At 38.6% G+C, this 18,151-nt stretch overlaps 1 protein-coding gene across 4 annotated transcripts in view; it reads right to left on the bottom strand.

Annotated features, from left to right (window-relative positions):
- Positions 1-18,151, bottom strand: part of SLC25A17 (solute carrier family 25 member 17) — a 57,356-nt gene that overhangs the window by 30,216 nt on the left and 8,989 nt on the right. For 3 of the 4 annotated variants that reach the window (XM_060114227.1, XM_060114229.1, XM_060114226.1), the window contains exons 2-3: positions 4,088-4,148; positions 850-916 (exon numbers count right to left, since the gene is read on the bottom strand). In XM_060114227.1, coding sequence (XP_059970210.1) covers positions 850-916; positions 4,088-4,148 — 128 coding nt within the window. Of the gene's footprint in view, positions 1-849; positions 917-4,087; positions 4,149-10,042; positions 10,196-18,151 lie in introns of all 4 variants that reach the window. The other variant, XM_060114228.1, reaches the window with a different exon arrangement.

Genomic DNA, 18,151 nt, shown 5'->3' with positions numbered 1-18,151 from the left:
CTAAATTAAGTATTTCCTCATAGACTGCTTATAGTTGCAAAAGAGGAAAATAAAATTATTCAGTGCTAACTTGAATCTAAGAAATCGTAATTAACCAATGAAGGGCAAGTGTACAATATGTGACTCCAATGTGACATCCTGAGGAGGACACAATTTCACCTATACATTATTCTGGCCAAGAATGCATAGACTCAATCTAATCATGAAGAAACATGAGGCAAACTTAAAGTGAGAAAAATTTTATTTAAGGAAAAATAAGAGGAGAAGGTCCACATCTTGGAAAATGTCAGTCATAGGGGTAAGGGGCTTTGATGTATGGTATGTAACTTACTCTCAAATTAATTCTGAAAAAAATCTGTGTGTGGTGTGTGTATGTGTCTGTGTAGTAAAGAAAGAAGGAGGGAGTGGGGAAGGGAGGGAGAAAGCATGAGCACAAACGGAAGAGTGTTAACAACAGGTCGATCTGGTTAAAACACATACTGGTATTCTTTGTACTACTGTAGTTTTGCAACTTTTTGTAAATTTGAAATTATTTCCAAATAAAAAGTGTTTTAAAAGGTACACAGGTCTGAATGCATCTGATAGGAATGAGCTAAACAACTATTATCTTCTTCAGTTTATTGTTCATTGGTTTCATGTAAGACTCCATGATCAAGAATCAAAATGGTCAACCACAGAACTTTAAGGAAATGAAAACAACTATGTATTTACTTACAAGTCAGGCAATTACAAATTCACAACACTGTGAGGCTTTGAGAATGGATAGAAAGTGAGTGTAGGTATGATGGACGCCCAGGAATCTCCTAATGAGCTGCTCTACCTAACAAAGATGAACAAGGTAGTACTCACAGGCCTTCTTCTTTAATGATCTCCAGGAGCACCATGTGTGTCGTTTTGGACTTCCTTTTCTCATCAACTACAAGACCAAAGAGTACATGTTTAAACTAAATCCTTTGAGAATTGTTATCTTCAGCATCAGCGAGTTTCACTGAAATGCCATTTACCTCACCTGAGCAGTCTCTCACCCTATTCTTTGAGCTCCCTAGTTTGCCTCAGGACTCAATGATCCTCCTGTGTTCCCATGTGCTAAATTTCCTACTATTGATTCCATGGTTTCATCTGTTATTCATGAACCATAAAGCGTTTTAATTCAATACCTAATTTCCAAACTAAAAGATGTAACAGGAGAAATTTATTGCTTATATTTCATAGGGCTCTCTAGTTTTTTTTTTTTCAAAGTTATACATTCTCCTTTTTATCTTAATATCTTATAAAGTAGAGAGGAAATAAATTACCATTTCCCTTTCAGAGAAGAGGTTACAGACACAAAGCTGTGAAGGACACATGTAGTTGGCAGCAGAGCTGGGATTAAAATTCAAGTTTGCAAAGTTTTAACCTTGTGCTCTGTTCCCTAAACTAAAAATATAAAAGGTCTCAAAAAGATGGGAACTCTGCTTTTCTTGGCATTCTAAATGAAAACAAAACCTACCTTAATTAACTTCAAATTTCCTACCCACATCTGAAGACTATTTAGAAAACATAAAAATAGGAAAATGATCCGATTTCTTAAGAATCAAAATTGGTACCTGTATGGCTCATGGGATGGCAAATTAGGAAAGCCCTGTACAAGGCAATCTAACAATAACTATCAAACTTACAAACATTTGCCCTTTGATCAAACAATCCCACTTCTGGGAATTTATCTCATAGAACTTACAGAAACAAATTAGCATATGGGGACTTCCCTGGTGGCGCAGTGGTTAAGAATCTGCCTGCCAATGCAGGGGACGCAGGTTTGAGCCCTGGTCCAGGAAGACCCCACATGCTGTGGAACAACTAAGCCCGCGAGCCACAACTACTGAGCCTGCGCTCTAGAGCCCACAAGCCACAACTACTGAGCCTGCGTGCCACAACCACTGAAGCCTGCACACCTAGCGCCCGTGCTCTGCAACGAGAAGCCACTGCAATGAGAAGCCCACGCACCACAACGAAGAGTAGCCCCCGCTTGCCACTAGAGAGAGCCTGCACGCAGCAATGAAGACCCAACACAGCCAAAATTAATTAATTAATTAATTAATTAAATTAAGTTTTAAAAATATCTAGAAACAATAAATGCTGGAGAGGGTGTGGAGAAAAGGCACTGCACTGTTGGTGGGAATGTAAACTGATACAGCCACTATGGAGGACAGTATGGAGGTTCCTTAAAAAACTAAAAATACAACTGCCATATGACCCAGCAATTCCACTACTGGGCATATACCCTGAGAAAACCATAATTCAAAAAGATACATGTACCACAATATTCATTGCAGCACTATTTACAGTAGCCAGGACATGGAAACAACCTAAATGTCCATTGACAGATGAATGGATAAAGAAGGTGTGGCACATATATACAATGGAATATTACTCAGCCATAAAAAGGAATGAAATATAGTTATCTGTAATGAGGTGGATGGACCTAGAGTCTGTTATACAGAGTGAAGTAAGTCAGAAGGAGAAAAACAAATACCGTATGCTAACTCACATATATGGAATCTAAAAAAATAGTACTGATGAACCTAATGGTAGGGCAGGAATAAAGACCCAGACGTAGAGAACGGACTTGAGGACACGGGAAGGAAGGGGAAGCTGGGACGAAGTGAGAGAGTAGCATTGACATATATACACTACCAAATGCAAAATGGATGGCTAGTGGGAAGCTGCTACATAGCACAGGGAGATCAGCTTGATGTTTTGTGAGGACCGAGAGGGGTGGGAGAGGGACAGTGGGAGAGGGAGGGTGGGAGGGAGTCTCAGGAGGGAGGGGATATGGGGGGGGATATATGCATACATATAGCTGATTCACTTTGTTGTATAGCAGAAGCTAACACAACATTGTAAAGCAATTATACTCCAATAAAGATATTTTAAAAAATGCTGTTAAGTGAAAAATGCAAGATATGGAACAGTGTGAAAAGGATGCTTTTTGAGTAATAAAGAGAGGAAATTGAGAATATATATTATTTGCTTGTTTTTCTACATAAAGAAACTCTCAGGGCTCTTTGAGAGACTAATAGAGACATTATCTACAGGGGAGAGAAAAGGAGACAGTCTAGAGTGAGATTTTTCACTGTACTGCCTATCTTTTTATGTATTTTGGTTTTTGAGTCATATAAAATTATTACCTTTCCAAAATCTCTAAAATTAATTAAAAATAGTAGTCATGAAGGATCTTAATATAGGAATTCGTTTATTCAAAGCTAATCTTACTCTTATCTCTTCATCTAAGTTCTGGCATAGGTTTATAATTTCAAGTTGAAAAATACTGAGGAAAAAACAAGCAGGAGTTACAGAAAGTTGCATAGCCCTATAAAGTGAAAGAGGGGAACTAGGACTACATGCCCACGTGAGCAGTGACAATGGTATTTGGCTCCACCATGTTTCCTATTCTCTGTTCTCTTTCCAGAAAATCTACCCCCAGTAAAAAAAAAATCTCTACATTGTGCCTTTCAAAAGTCATATTGTTTATTAGAATCAACTGTAATGATTCAAAATTACTAATGCAAGCCCACTCAGGTCTCTCAGATTAGAAAATGGCTGAGGCTATGACTCTCATTCACAAACATCAAAAACAAAAGTATTGGGCTTCCCTGGTGGCACAGTGGTTAAGAATCCGCCTGCCAATGCAAGGGACACGGGTTCAAGCCCTGATCTGGGAAGATCCCACGTGCCTGGAAGCAACTAAGCCTGTGTGCCACAACTAATGAGCCTGCGTTCTAGAGCCCGCGAGACACAACTGCTGAGCCCACATTCCACAACTACTGAAGCCCACGCACCGAGAGCCCGTGCTCTGCAACGAGAAGCCACCGCAATGAGAAGCCCGTGCACCATAACAAAGAGTAGCCCACGCTCGCCACAGCTAGAGAAAGCCCACATGCAGCCAAAAATAAATTAATTTTTTAAAAAAAGTATTTAAAGTTAGTGAAAATGGACAACAGATTTCTAATGAAACGGGAAATCCTATGTTAACTTAGAACTTAGGTGAGAAGTATGTTTGCTTCCTGATACCAAATGAACAGGAATATGATGACAATAAGATGCTTACCTTGAAGTCGAAGTCGAGCTGTATCCAAGGGAAAAAATACTGTCATTGCTGTCATGCTTCCCTGAAAAGTTTGAAAAGCCTTTAGCCATTACAGTATCACAAAAATAATGAGCCACAACTTTTAAATGAACAAAAGTTCATTATTATCAATGGGTCAGATGAAATTTTCAGTGAACAAATATACAGAATATTTTTATCTATTGGGATCATTAATGTTCAAACTTCTGTAGTTACATACTTGAACAGACATTTAATTTTCCAGAAGAAATCTCTTTCTCTCTGATATTGAGAAAGGAAATGTAGTGGGTCCCTGGAGATGACAAACTTAGGGATTTACAACCTAGGACACATGTCAAAGACAGCAGGTAAATGGATTTTTAACCTTTTACTGGTCAGCTACTGCTCCTATGCTCTCCTCTGATACCCCCAGAAATCAAAAAATCTAGTGATCAAACAGATATGTATTTCTATACTCTCTGCTTAATCAATATATTCACCACAAAGTAAAAGGGGTTTAAGAATCATATTGTTCTTTAAAATAGTTCTGTTTGCTTGTGTTTTAAAAAAGAGGGACAATATCTTTGCTAAAAATTCTATAAATAATTTATCCAAGATAACACGACAAAAATTATCACTGGAAAAAAAAAAGAAGCCAACAACCAGTCTTTTCATTCATAAGGCCCTATGACAGATAAAAACCACCAGTATATAGTTAGGGATAAAATTATATGCATGATATCTCCAGGTGGGTTTATGGTTCTCAACCTAGATGCAGGCCCAGTGGTATATATTCTCAGGCATAACGTCAAGTTTTAAGCTACTGATAGAATAACAGTAACATACATATTTTTATCATGATAACAATGGGAAACTAGGTCAACTTTATAGATAAGAACAAAAATGTGCTAGGTCTCTTATCTATTTAAATAGATCAGCCTGTTTGACAAGGGAGAACACTGTACTGTCCTATTAGTTACTCTTCGAAACTCAGATTGTTACCACCCCTACCCATCAGGTTCCTCTGTGTCCCACAGCACTTGTTTATATGTCTCTTAGAGCACTCATATGGTAGTGAAACCTAACTCTTCCACCGGATTGTAAGAATATCCATTTATCTCTTGGTATACCATAGATTCTTAAATAAATGTTTATTAAATTCACTGTACTTTCAGTTATTTATACAATTTAGATGGCTCCCACATAAATGATCTTTCCTAGTAAGAACTAGATAATACTTAATATTTCAAGAAACACTGGATCTGTAAAGGTTTACAGTCTACAAATCTATTCTTCCGGCATCCTTGCTCACCTTACAGGCAATTTCCAAGAAAAATGGGGGCTGGAAAGCTGGAGAACGCTTATCAAGGTTATTAAGGCCTTTACTTCCTATCACGTGGTACTAGCACACCTATGCAGAAAAGTCCTGCCTGGAAACTACTTTTTCAAACAATTGGATCACCTCCATCCCTCTTCCCTGTCAGCTTTAAATAGACACCTGAAGTTTCCTAACTTAGGAGACCCTGCCCTACCTACCTTGAAATCTTAAAGTATATTTTACACCAAGATAAAGAGAACAGTCTGTCCAAAGAGCTCAAAGGTCTATTACCTCCTCAAGGACTAGCATAAAAAACTCAAATCTGTAAAAATAAAAAACACTTAAAAATGTATTAGTACTGGCAAGTCTGGATCCAGATGGTGAACTGAAAACCTACCATTGCCTCCTCCCCATTCCAATCACTAATAATGAGACAGAAGATTTATATATAAAAGTGTTGTGTAGAAAAACAAAAGGGGTCTGAATGGTGGACCAGAAATTAAAAGGATAGCAGAGTGAGGCTTTTCTGAAAGAAATCACAGACCGAAATGCACAGACGATAGCTATGGCAGGCAGGATAATGGCCCCCTGAAAGATGAACACATTCTAATCCACAGTACTTGTGAACATGTTACATTACATGGCAGGCTGCTAATTGGCTGATCTTAAAATAGGGAGTTTAGTCTGGATTTTCTGAGTGGGCCCAATGTAATCATAAGGGTCCTTAAAAGTGGAAGAGTAGGTCTTCCCTGGTGGTGCAGTGGTTAAGAATCCGCCTGCCAATGCAGGGGACACGGGTTTGAGCCCTGGTCTGGGAAGATCCCACATGCTGCGGAGCAACTAAGCCCGTGCGCCACAACTACGGAACCTGCGCTCTAGAGCCTGCGAGCCACAACTACTGAGCCCGCACACCTAGAGCCTGTGCCCTGCAATGAGAAGCCACCACAAGGAGAAGCCCACGCACCGCAATGAAGAGTAGCCCCCGCTCGCTGCAACTAGAGAAAGCCCGCGCGCAGCAACCAAGACCCAACGCAGCCAAAAAAAAATAAAATAAAAAGTGGAAGAGTAGGTGGGAGTGAGGCAACGGAGGACTCAACCCATCATGGCTGGCCTTAAGATGGACAAAGGGGTCACTAGCCAAGGAATGTGGGCAGCCTCTAGAAGCCAGAAAAAGCAAGGAAATTGATTTTCTCCTAAGGGCCTCCAGAAAGGAACATGACCCAGTTGACACCTTAATTTTAGCTCAGTGAGCTGTACATCAGACTTCTGAGCTACAGACCTACAGATATTAAACTTGTGTTGTTTTAAACCATTCAGTCTGGTAACTTGTTACAACAGCAATAGAAAACTAATAAAACAGGATTACTACAAATGGTGGGGACCAGCCCGGGGAAGCAGAAGGGAGCTCTGGGGTGACTTTCCGGTTGACTAGCTGGTACCGTGACAACCACAGCCAGGCAGTCCGCATCCCAGGCAGTGACTGTGAATATGGAAACCTGAACTTGCCTGAGGTGAGCAGAAAGGCTGAGACCTAGCCACTGTCACACCTTGCCAGAACTCATGCCACCTTTATACCACAATTCCTGGAAGCCGGTAGCAGTAAACAAGTACAGGCAGGGGGAGGGGCACGCAGTGGCAAGGAAATAAAAAGCTTACTAGTTTTACCCTATTTAAGAAGAGGATATACACATACACACATGAATTTATTCTAGGTTTTGGCAAGAAACCTAAGTTTAAATGTGAGAGTTAAAGATGTAAGGGTGAAATGGGGGTTTCCACTGCCAGCAATACGCTGGCATAGACCACACACTACAAAATACCTAGAACTGTTAACTAAAATATAAAATATTTTAAAAATTTAAAAATAAAATATAACATGTACCCTTTAAATGATTAGCTGAACCTCCTTGGGGCCACAAAGAAGAATAGAAACCCATAGGGTTAAGCAGCCTCCTTGGTGTTCATTGCGAGGATGTTTTTTGCGAGTCTAAGTGATCAAGGGGCTTTATTTTTTTTTAATTGAAGTGGAATTCCTATAACATAAAATCGACCACTTGAAAGTATACCATTCAGTGACATTTAGTACATTCATAATATTGTGTAACCACCACTTGTATCATGTTCCAGAATATTTTCATCACCCCAAAGACAACCCTGTACCTGTTAAGCAGGCATGCCCCACTTCCCCCTCCGCTCAGCCCTGACAACCACTAATCTGCTTTCTGTCTCTATGGATGTACATATTCTGGACATTTCATATAAAAACAATCGTGCAAGATGTGACCTCTTGTGTGACCTCTGGCTTCTTTCACCCAGCACAGTGTTTTCAAAGTTTATCCACTTTGTAGTATGTATCAGTTCTTCTTTCTTTTTTATGGCCGAGTAAAATTCCCTTGTATGTATAATATGACATTTTGTTTATCTATTCAAAATGCTTTGTAATGAGATAGAGGTAATGGTTGCACAACATTGTGAATAGACTAAATACCAATGAACTGTACAATTTAAAATGGTTAATTTTGTTATGAGTTACATCTCAATTAAAAAAAAATTAACCCTCACAACAACCATATGAGGTAAGTACTATTATTCTCTCCATTTTATAGATGTGGAAAAAGATACTAAGAGGTTTTGCAACTTTTCTCAAGTCATACACTTTGCAGGTGGCAGAATCAATATTTGAACGTAGTCCGTCTGACTCCAGAGTCCATACACTTAACCAGTGTTGTAATTAAAACTTAAAAATTTACTAATATAGAACTAAAAATTAGCTTTAAAATAAAGGCAATATAGTAATATGGGACCTACTTTATGTGTGAAAAAAAAATATTTTTTATGGACTAGTCTGGAAACCCAGCAGAGAGCCTGGCATAGCATAAGCCCTGAACTTGTTAATAAATGTATGACTGTATCCATCTACAAATAAACTTAATATCTATGAGAAAGTGTACTGCAAATGCTAAAGGTAAATTTAGAACATAGCTATTCTGTACATTGGGGATTTGCTATATTTGTCTCCTGACCAAGCAAACACACAGATAGATGACCGTTTTCGTAAGCAGCTGTTACTTAAAGGAAAATATTTATTATATATGCAAGTCTTATGCTAAGCTATACAATCATATGATTTTTCAGAATTTGAATTAAATTCCCCATTTCATAAATACTCAGTGTTGTTTTTTTTCTCTAGGACTGCCTGTTCACTTATATAAAATGAGAAGGCAAAAAATACTGAGAAGGTAACTACAAGGTACAATACTGTTGTGCCAGAGAGGCATACAAATCAACCCATTATTTTGAGTCCCACAGAATTCTAACCATCTGAGTGGGAGTTCTATTGTTGACAACAATTACAATTTAAAAGACTCTATTTCCAGAGAAACAACCTTCTTGTATTTCACCAAAACCAAACATTTTTAGTCACAACATTCTACTATCCCCTTCTGGCATTTAACCATTTGGTGCTGGGAAAGCAAATGAATTCCTACACCGCATTGGCACCTGGAGCTGGAAAAGCCTTCAGAGATCACCTCGCAGTGCAGACCCTTCCCCTGTGAACTGAGAAGTCTTGGCCAGGGTTGTTAAGAGGTCTGCCTAAAGCCAGAGTGGCAGAGGCGGAGTTAGAACCTAGCTCTCTTCAACTCCAAGTTCTACTGTTCACTGTTCTACCTAAGTTCTCAACCTTTTTGTAATCAAGATATGTGACTTTTCATTTTTCTCTTCTAATTGTAAAAGTATACACAATACAAACACACACACACACACACACACACAAAATCTGGGAAATTCTTAACAGGGACTATACAAGGAGAGGAAGGAATTAAAGGTGGTTTCCATTTCTCTTGCGATGCATCTCTGTATAATTATTATTTGTAAACAATAAGTATGTGTTAGTTTTAGTTTTAAAATGACGAAAAAGCAAATATTTTTTTAAAAAAGACATCAGGGGAATTCCCTGGCAGTCCAGGGGTTGACTCTGCACTTTCACTGCCGAGGGCATGTGTTCAATCCCTAGCCGGGGAACTAAGATCCCACAAGTCATGTGGTGCAGTGCGGCCAAAAAAAAAAAAATCTGAAAAGACATCAGAGTACAAGAGAATAATATAGTGTAGGAATTCTCAAGGTATGGTCTGGGGATCCTTGAAAGTCCCCAAACCCTTTCCAGCGGTCTGCAGGATCAAAGCTATTTTCATAAAAATACTACAACATAATTCCTACGTTTTTTTGCCTTTTTCATTCTCATTTTCTCACAGTGTGTAGTGAAGTTTTCCAGAGGCTCCGTGATGTGTGATACTGTAACAGACTGAATGCAGAAGCAGATAAAAGGTTCCAGCTACCTTCTACTAAGTCTAACATTACAGAGGTTTGCAAAAATACAAAACACTGCCACTCTTCTTACTATTGGGGGAAAAATAGTTTTAAAAAATGTTATGTTAACATGTAACAGGTTTAATATTTTTAGCAAATAAATATCTTAATTTCTCAGTTTTAATTTCTAATACAATAAATATCAAGTTATTACCACATAAGCAAAAGCTCTTCAGAGTTTGCAATAATTTTTAAGAGTATAAAGAAACTATGAGATCAAATAGTTTGAGAATTGCTGTTATAAACATGCCATTTAATATGAAAAACAGTACCTTATTTAAAAACTTCATTATGATTTAACATATCACTTCTAATATTCCTTTCAGCTGATGTTATACCAGTGTGACATAAGCAGTTGAAAACACCACATGACCTTTGGGTTGGACACTATCCTCTCCAGGAGACTCTTCAAGAGGCAAACAACTCTACAGGAAAAATAAATATAGCCTATAATTAATACCTTAGGGGAATCATTTATTAGTGGCTTGGGTTTTTTTTGTGTGTGTGTGTGACAGGGATACTAGATAGTTGATAAAAGGCATCTAATAGGATGCTGAAAGGAAAAGCAAGTGCCAGTCTGGAAGTGACCTGAACATCCTGGAAACTGAAAGGCTATTATTGTCAGAATACAGAGCACAACCAAAAAGGGAATGAAAGACTCTAGGGGTAAGCAGAGGTCAATCAAAGGCCTTTTGCTAAGTATATGGACTACTCTAGTGACCGACTGGACAGATGTGGGGAGTCCGGAAGAAGTGGAACTCAAGGACGACTCCCAGGTTTCTGGCTTAAAAAAAACAGGGAGACAGTGTTGTCATTAACAGAGATGGTAAATACTGCAGGAGGAGCAAGAGATATTAGTTTGTCTTTGCATTAGCTGTATTTTAAGTGCCTCAAAGACATCTACTTGAAGATGTCCAGCAGGTAGCCAGATCCATCTGGAGTTCCAGAGATTCCAGGATAGAAATGTAGGTTTGGAAGTTACTGGAATATAGCATATTTCTTCACCTTTAAGACAATAATGATTGTACCATGGCTTAGATTTTTGTTACGGGTGGGTGAGATCATTATTTTACCAACAATATGTGGTCACATACTGTTTTATTTTCATAATCAAATTTTCATTCTCAACAAATAACTGAAAACATACCACATGTCAGGACATTTTGTTTATATTTTCTATTTTGCTAATTTCTTCTCTTTATTACCTTCCTTTTCCTTTGTTTGCATTTATTTTTATGTTCTTATCTAACTTATTGAGATGGATGCCTAGCTTATTGATTTTAAGTCTTTCTTCTTTTTCAAACTTGATTTAAAAGCTACTCATTTCCCTCGAGGTATTTTAGCTGTATCTGACAAGCTTTTTTCTTTACAACTCAGTGGTTTTTCATATATTCACAAAGTTGCACAACATTCACCACTAAGTCCAGAACATTTTTATCACCTTAAAAGAAAATCCATACCCATTAGCAGCCACTCTCCATTCTCTTCCTCCCACACCCTGGCAACCATTAATCTATTTTCTGTGTCTATTTTGCCTCTTCTGCACATTTCATGTAAATGGAACCAAATAACACATGATCTTTTGTGGCTGCCTTCTTTCAAGGCTCATCCACGGGGACCTCGCTAGTGGTCCAGTGGCTAAGACTCCACGCTCCCAATGCAGGGGGCCCAGGTTTGATCCCTGGTCAGGGAACCATATCCCACATTCCGCAACTGAGAACCCGCATGCCTCAACTAAGGATCCCAACGAAGATCCCACATGTCTCAACTAAGACCCAGCACAGCCAAATAAATATATATTAGAAAAAAAGTTCATCCATGTTATCGAATCAGAACTTCGTTCTATATTATGGCTGAAAAATATTCTATTATATAGATATATCTTATTTTGTTTATCCACTCATCTGTTGATGGATTTGGGTCGTTTCCACTCTTTGGCTTTATGAAAAATGCTGCTACGAACATTCCTGTAACAAGTTTTTATATGGATGTCTTCAATTCTCTAAAAGTGGAATTGCTTGGTCATATGGTTCTATGTTTGACATTTTGAGGAACTACCAAACTGTTTTCCACAGTGACTACATAATTTTATATTCCCACCAGCAAAACAAGGTTTCAAATTTCTCCATATCCTTTCAACACTTGTCATTACCTGTGCTTTTTGATTATAGCCACCTTAGTGGGTGTGAAATAGCATCTCACTGTGGTTATGATTTGCATTTCTCTGATAACTAATGCCATCCAGCATTTTTTCATGTGTTTATTGGCCACTCATATAACTTCAAGGGAGAAACGTCTATTCATATCCCTTGTGCATTTTTAAATTGAGCTATTTGCCTTTCTTTTATTGAGTTGTAAGCAGTCTTTACATATTCTGGATACCAGACGCTGTATCAGATAAATGACTTACAAATATATTCTCCATTCTGTTGTCTTCACTTTCTCGATAGTATCTGAAGCACAAAAGTTTTAATTTTGATCAAGTCCAATTTACATTTTTTTCTTTCATTACTTGTGCTTTTGGCATTGTATCTAAGAAACCACTGCCTAATCCAAGGTCGTAAAGATTTATGCCAATGTTTTCATCTAAGAGTTTTGTAGTTTCAGTTCTTACATTTAGGTCTGTGGTTCATTTTGAGTAAATTTTTGTGTATGGTGTGAAGTAGGCGTCCAACTTCATTTTGTTGTATGTGGATGTCCAGTTGACCCTGCACAATTTATTGGAGACTGTTCTTTCCCCACTGATGTTCCTTGGCATCCTTGAACAAAAATTTGTAGGTTTATTTTTTGGACTCTCAATTCTGTTGTTGATCTACCTGTCTATCCTTATGCCAGTACCAGTCTCTTGATTACTGTAGCTCTGTACTAAGTTTTGAAATTGAGAAGTATGAGTCCTCCAACTTTTTTTTTTTCAAGATTTTTTGGGCTATTCTGGATCCCTTGCATTTTCATATATACTTTAGGATCATCTTATCAATTCCTGCAAAAAAGTAAATTGGAATTTTGATAGGAAGTACACTGAATCTGTAGATCCTTATAGGGAGTATTGCTATCTTAACAATATTGGCCTCCAATCCACTTATTCAGAGGATGCCCTCCCACTTACTTAGGTATTTTAATTTTTTTCAGTGATGACTTATTTTCAGTATAGCTACAAGTTTTAGTATGCACCATCTGTACTATCACTCAGTTTTAAATGCATTCTTATTTCCATTATGATTTCTTCTTCTTTAACACATAGATCATTCAGTAATGTGTTTAATGCCCAAACATATGTTTTATATATATATATGTATATATATTTATATTTTAAAGTTACCTTTTACTGGTTACTAGTTACTGGTTGCTAGCTTAATTGCACTGTGCTTCAAGCATTCTGTACTATTTCAAAACTTTTTCAAAATTTGTTTTGCTTTACAGCCCAGTAAATGGTCAGTTTTCATAACTTTTCCATGTTTGACTTGAAAATAATGTGTATTTTGCAGTTGTTGGGTACAATGTTCTGTATGTATCTATTAGGTCAAGTTTGTTAAATACATATTCAATCTTCTATATTTTTTCCCTCCTTTCTTGTTCTATCAATTACTGAAGGATATATTAAAATCTACCACTTTGATGACGGGTTGGATATTTCCTCTTAAAGTTTTATTAATTTTTGCTTTAAACATATTGAGACTATATTATTAGATGAACACAAACTTAAAACTGCTTTATTTTCCTGACATACTGAGCTTTTTTCTCTATGATGTCATTCTCTTGATCTCTAGTAGTGACATTACTGTAAAGTCTATTTTGTCTGATGTTCACAGTTTTGGCTTAGTATTTGTCTAGCATGTCTTTTCTCACATTTTTACTTTCAAACTTCCTGTATCCTTTTCTTTTAGACATATCTTTTATAAATAGCATTTTCCCCTTTTTAAAGTCAATCTAGCACAATCTCTTTTAACTGAAGCACTAAGTTCATTAACATTTATTTGGATTTATAGTTGTCATCTTTTTTTTTTTTTTTTTTTTTTTTTTTGCTGTACGCGGGCCTCTCACTGCTGTGGCCTCTCCCGTTGCGGAGCACAGGCTCCGGACACACAGGCCCCGCGGCCATGGCTCGCGGGCCCAGCCGCTCCGCGGCACGTGGGATCCTCCGGGATCGGGGCACGAACCCGTGTCCCCTGCAACGGCAGGCGGACTCTCAACCACTGCGCCACCAGGGAGGCCCTGTCATCTTTTTTTGAGCCATGCCATGTGGCTTGTGGGATCTTAGTTCCCCGAGCAGGGATCAAATCCAGGCCACAGCAGTGAAAGCTCGGTGTCCTAACCACTGGACTACCAGGGAATTCCCAGTTATCATCTTATTTTGTGCTAGGTGTCATACATGCTCTATGTTGCTTTTTCTGACCTTTATTTTTTTCTTATTTGACTAGAGTTTCCAATAAATTTTAAGTTATAAATATAGTTTCTAATTCTTTTACAAGCTATCTAGTAATTACAACATATATTCCTAACTTATCAATTATAAAAATATTCATTAGGTTTAGAATTTCTCCAAGTGAGGATCTTGCTAGTGGCAAACTGCTTTTGATGATCTGAAAATGTCTCTATTTCGCGTGTTTTTAAACTTTTCACTGGATGTAGCATTCTAGGTAGGAAGTCATTTTCTCTCAGCAAAATGTAGAAAACATTCCAGTTTCCTGACTACAATCATTGCAAGTGAGAATCAGGTTTCAGCTAAATTATCCTTTAGCTCACTAATTCTACCTTCAGCTGTGTCTAATATGGTATAAAAACGCTTGAATTTGAACCCATCACTCAGCTTCAACAATGATCAATTCATAGCTATACATTAAATATTTTAACTTCATATGTTTATTTGGGGGCTTCCCTGGTGGCACAGTGGTTGAGAGTCCACCTGCCGATGCAGGGGACACGGGTTCGTGCCCCGGTCTGGGAAGATCCCACATGCCGCGGAGCGGCTAGGCCCATGAGCCATGGTCGCTGAGCCTGCACGTCTGTAGCCTGTGCTCTGCAACGGGAGAGGCCCATGTACAGCAAAAAAAAAAAAAAAATGTTTATTTGATCAAAGCAGAGCATGCACATACTTTAAAAAGTCATGTAATATAAATGACAAAATAAGTAGTGCCTGCCCATTTTATACAATCTTCCTCCCCAGAGGAAAGTATTTTCTTTTAGCTGTATCTTTTGTAATCTACACATCTCCATATAACTTTAAAATATCCTGGTATCTTTTGACTCATCAATTTTAGACATTATTCACCTTCTATTACGGAGGGTAAGAATTTAGTTCTTATATTCCCCTCTGCTTCTCGTGCCAGCCCTCTAAGAGCTTTGATTTTTGCTTAAATCAACATTTAGTGTTCCCATGACTATCACACAATCAATTTTTTAATTTCAATTATTTTACTTTCCATTTCTAAATATTCTACGTGGTTAATTTTCAAATCAGCTTGGCCAATCTTAGTTTCTTGTTCTTTACACATATTTTCTCGCCTTTTATTTTCTTTTTTTTTTTTTTTTTTTTTTTTTCCTTTTTGTGGTATGCGGGCCTCTCACTGTCGTGGCCTCTCCCGTTGCGGAGCACAGGCTCCGGACGCGCAGGCCCAGCGGCCATGGCTCACGGGCCCAGCCGCTCCGCGGCATATGGGATCCTCCCAGATCGGGGCACGAACCCGCATCCCCTGCATCGGCAGGCGGACTCCCAACCACCGCGCCACCAGGGAGGCCCTCGCCTTTTATTTTCTTATACAGACTAAATAGCTTTTTAGATGGTGACTGAGAAGTCCATTTTCTGATTGTTGCTCCTGTCTACTGTTCTTGTTCACATTGCCTTGTTTCTCTGTGAGTTTCATTAGTTCGGATTGATCTGCTCATTTCCCTTAAAATTTTATTTTTGGGCTTTCTTTTAGACCTGATAAAGGTAAGTACCTGTGGAAAGGATTTCTTTTCTGCCAGGCACTCTGGGGACCCACCAACCTGGAATCGCTCTAAGTTACTCACTTTAGGTTTTCCAACCAAATAGTGAGAATTCAGGCTGTAACCTAAGGGAGGGCTTGTGGCTTCAAAATGTCAGAGATGATTTCCTCTCTCAAATTAGTGCCAAGGTTGGAGACAGCCGATTTTCCTGGGGAGGAGTAAGTTTATTTCCCCTTTACCTTTATAGCGCATTCCTTTGGGATTTCAGGTTTATTCGGTGATCTGGACTTATCTTGGACAGAATGGGCTCTTTCTTTTCTTCCCTGTATCTCTGTAAGCTACAAATCTAAAGCTCGTGTCTACCTGGCTAAGCAATTCCTACAGGGCAAAGACTGCTCTCCTTGACTCTGGGTCCTGACTTCACTCATTCTCTAGTTCTAAAAGTTCCTTACCTTCCTGTCACCTTATTAACGCTTTTAAGAAGTAACTGTTTTGGGCTTCCCTGGTGGCACAGTGGTTGATAATCTGCCTGCTAATGCAGGGGACATGGGTTCGAGCCCTGGTCTGGGAAGATCCCACATGCCGCGGAGCAACTAAGCCCGTGAGCCACAACTACTGAGCCTGCGCGTCTGGAGCCTGTGCTCCGCAACAAGAGAAGCCATGATAGTGAGAGGCCTGCGCACTGCGATGAAGAGTGGCCCCCGCTTGCCACAACTAGAGAAAGCCCTCGCACAGAAACGAAGACCCAACACAGCCAAAAATAAATAAATAAATAAATAATTTTTTTAAAAAAAGAACTGTTTTTTTAAAAAAATTATTTATTTATTTATGGCACATGGGCTTAGTTGCTCCGTGGCATGTGGGATCTTCCCGGACTAGGGCTTGAACCCGTGTCCCCTGCCTTGGCAGGCGGATTCTTAACCACTGTGCCACCAGGGAAGCCCCAGAAGTAACTGCTTTTAAAAAAATATTTTATACAGATTTTTTTTAATTATAAAGGGAAGTTTTCAGGAGAAAGTTTGATAAGCTCCTTAGAAACAGGAATTCCATTTTAGGTATTTTACAATGGACTGTTGCTAGTCTTAGCAAATAAATATTTTAAAATATTTGTGAGTGTGTTTATTCCTTTGCTATTTATTCTATTTTGTTCTTATTTCATAAGATTGTACATGGGCAGGTTGGTGACATATTCACATTTTGAATCTATTATCCCATAGCATCTACCACCACTCTTCTATGTTCCTTAGATATTTAACAAGTGAACTAAGAAATTTATTCTTAACTTAATCACCCTGCCTCCAAAAATTTATAAAATTTTGTAGTGTAACAAATAGTAAACAAAAGCAAATCAGAACAAACATAAAATAGCTACCATTTCACCTGGACGTGAAAATTAGGAAAATGACAAAATCAGGGGAAAAAAAACCCCAGAAATCTTAAATTAGGCCCTTTGTACACAAGTATCTTATCAAAAGACACACTAAAGGCCTTTTAGGGAACCATCCAAGTAACCTTAAAAGCTTTCAACCTGAAAGACCAGAGCACAAATACAAACACTGTTTTAGCAAAGTACATCTGATTTAAAATATTAAGGCCTTGAATCACTTGAGTGGTGGCTAGGAAAATGGAGAAGGAATATCTACCAGAACTAAAAAAGAACTATAAAAGAAAGAATCAGGGACTTCCCTGGTGGTCCAATGGCTAGGACTCCATGCTCCCAATGCAGGGGGCCCAGGTTTGATCCCTGGTCCGGGAGCTCGATCCTACATGTCAGAACTAAAAGATCCCGCATGCCACAACTAAAAGATCCTGCATGCTGCAATGAAGATCCTGCACCAGCAACGAAGATCCCGCGAGCTGCAACTAAGACCCAGCGCAGCCAAATAAATATCCAGTCAATAAATATCCAGTCTACCTTTTAATTTGGTTGACACAAACACACGTGTTATTGAACTGAAGTACTCAACACCACAAAGTCAGAAGGAAACAGCAGGGTAAACTTGGTCAAGGCTTGGTTCTGCAAGCGTGTGCCATCTTATGGGAATAACAGACAGGGACACACATAAATATAGAAGCAGAGTATCACGCCCTTTAAGTACGAACAATGATGGCCTACTAACCAAATTCAACCATTCCCAAAATGCTACTTCACCCTTGAAGGATGAAAAATAATCCAAAAAAATGCAATGCTAGTTCCAAAGTCAATTTCCAGAGGAGTCCAGAAATGGTGGTTGAGTCACAGGAGCACAACTGAAATCAGTGTACAGCATCTCCTGATGGAGTATATGGCATTACTGGACAGAAGATTATTTTAAAAAGAAATCAACTAAAATACACTGTCAGTGGTAGATCTGGAGCTAATGAAATTCCAAAGATGAAAGCCACTTATTGTGGCTTTCACATTCAAAAATGTTATTCACCTAATCAGAATTAATGTCTTTCCCCCGATACAACAA

Source organism: Mesoplodon densirostris, chromosome 11 (genome assembly GCF_025265405.1).
Source record: "Mesoplodon densirostris isolate mMesDen1 chromosome 11, mMesDen1 primary haplotype, whole genome shotgun sequence".
Lineage (NCBI taxonomy): Eukaryota > Metazoa > Chordata > Mammalia > Artiodactyla > Ziphiidae > Mesoplodon > Mesoplodon densirostris.
This window is presented reverse-complemented; position numbering and strand designations above follow the sequence as displayed.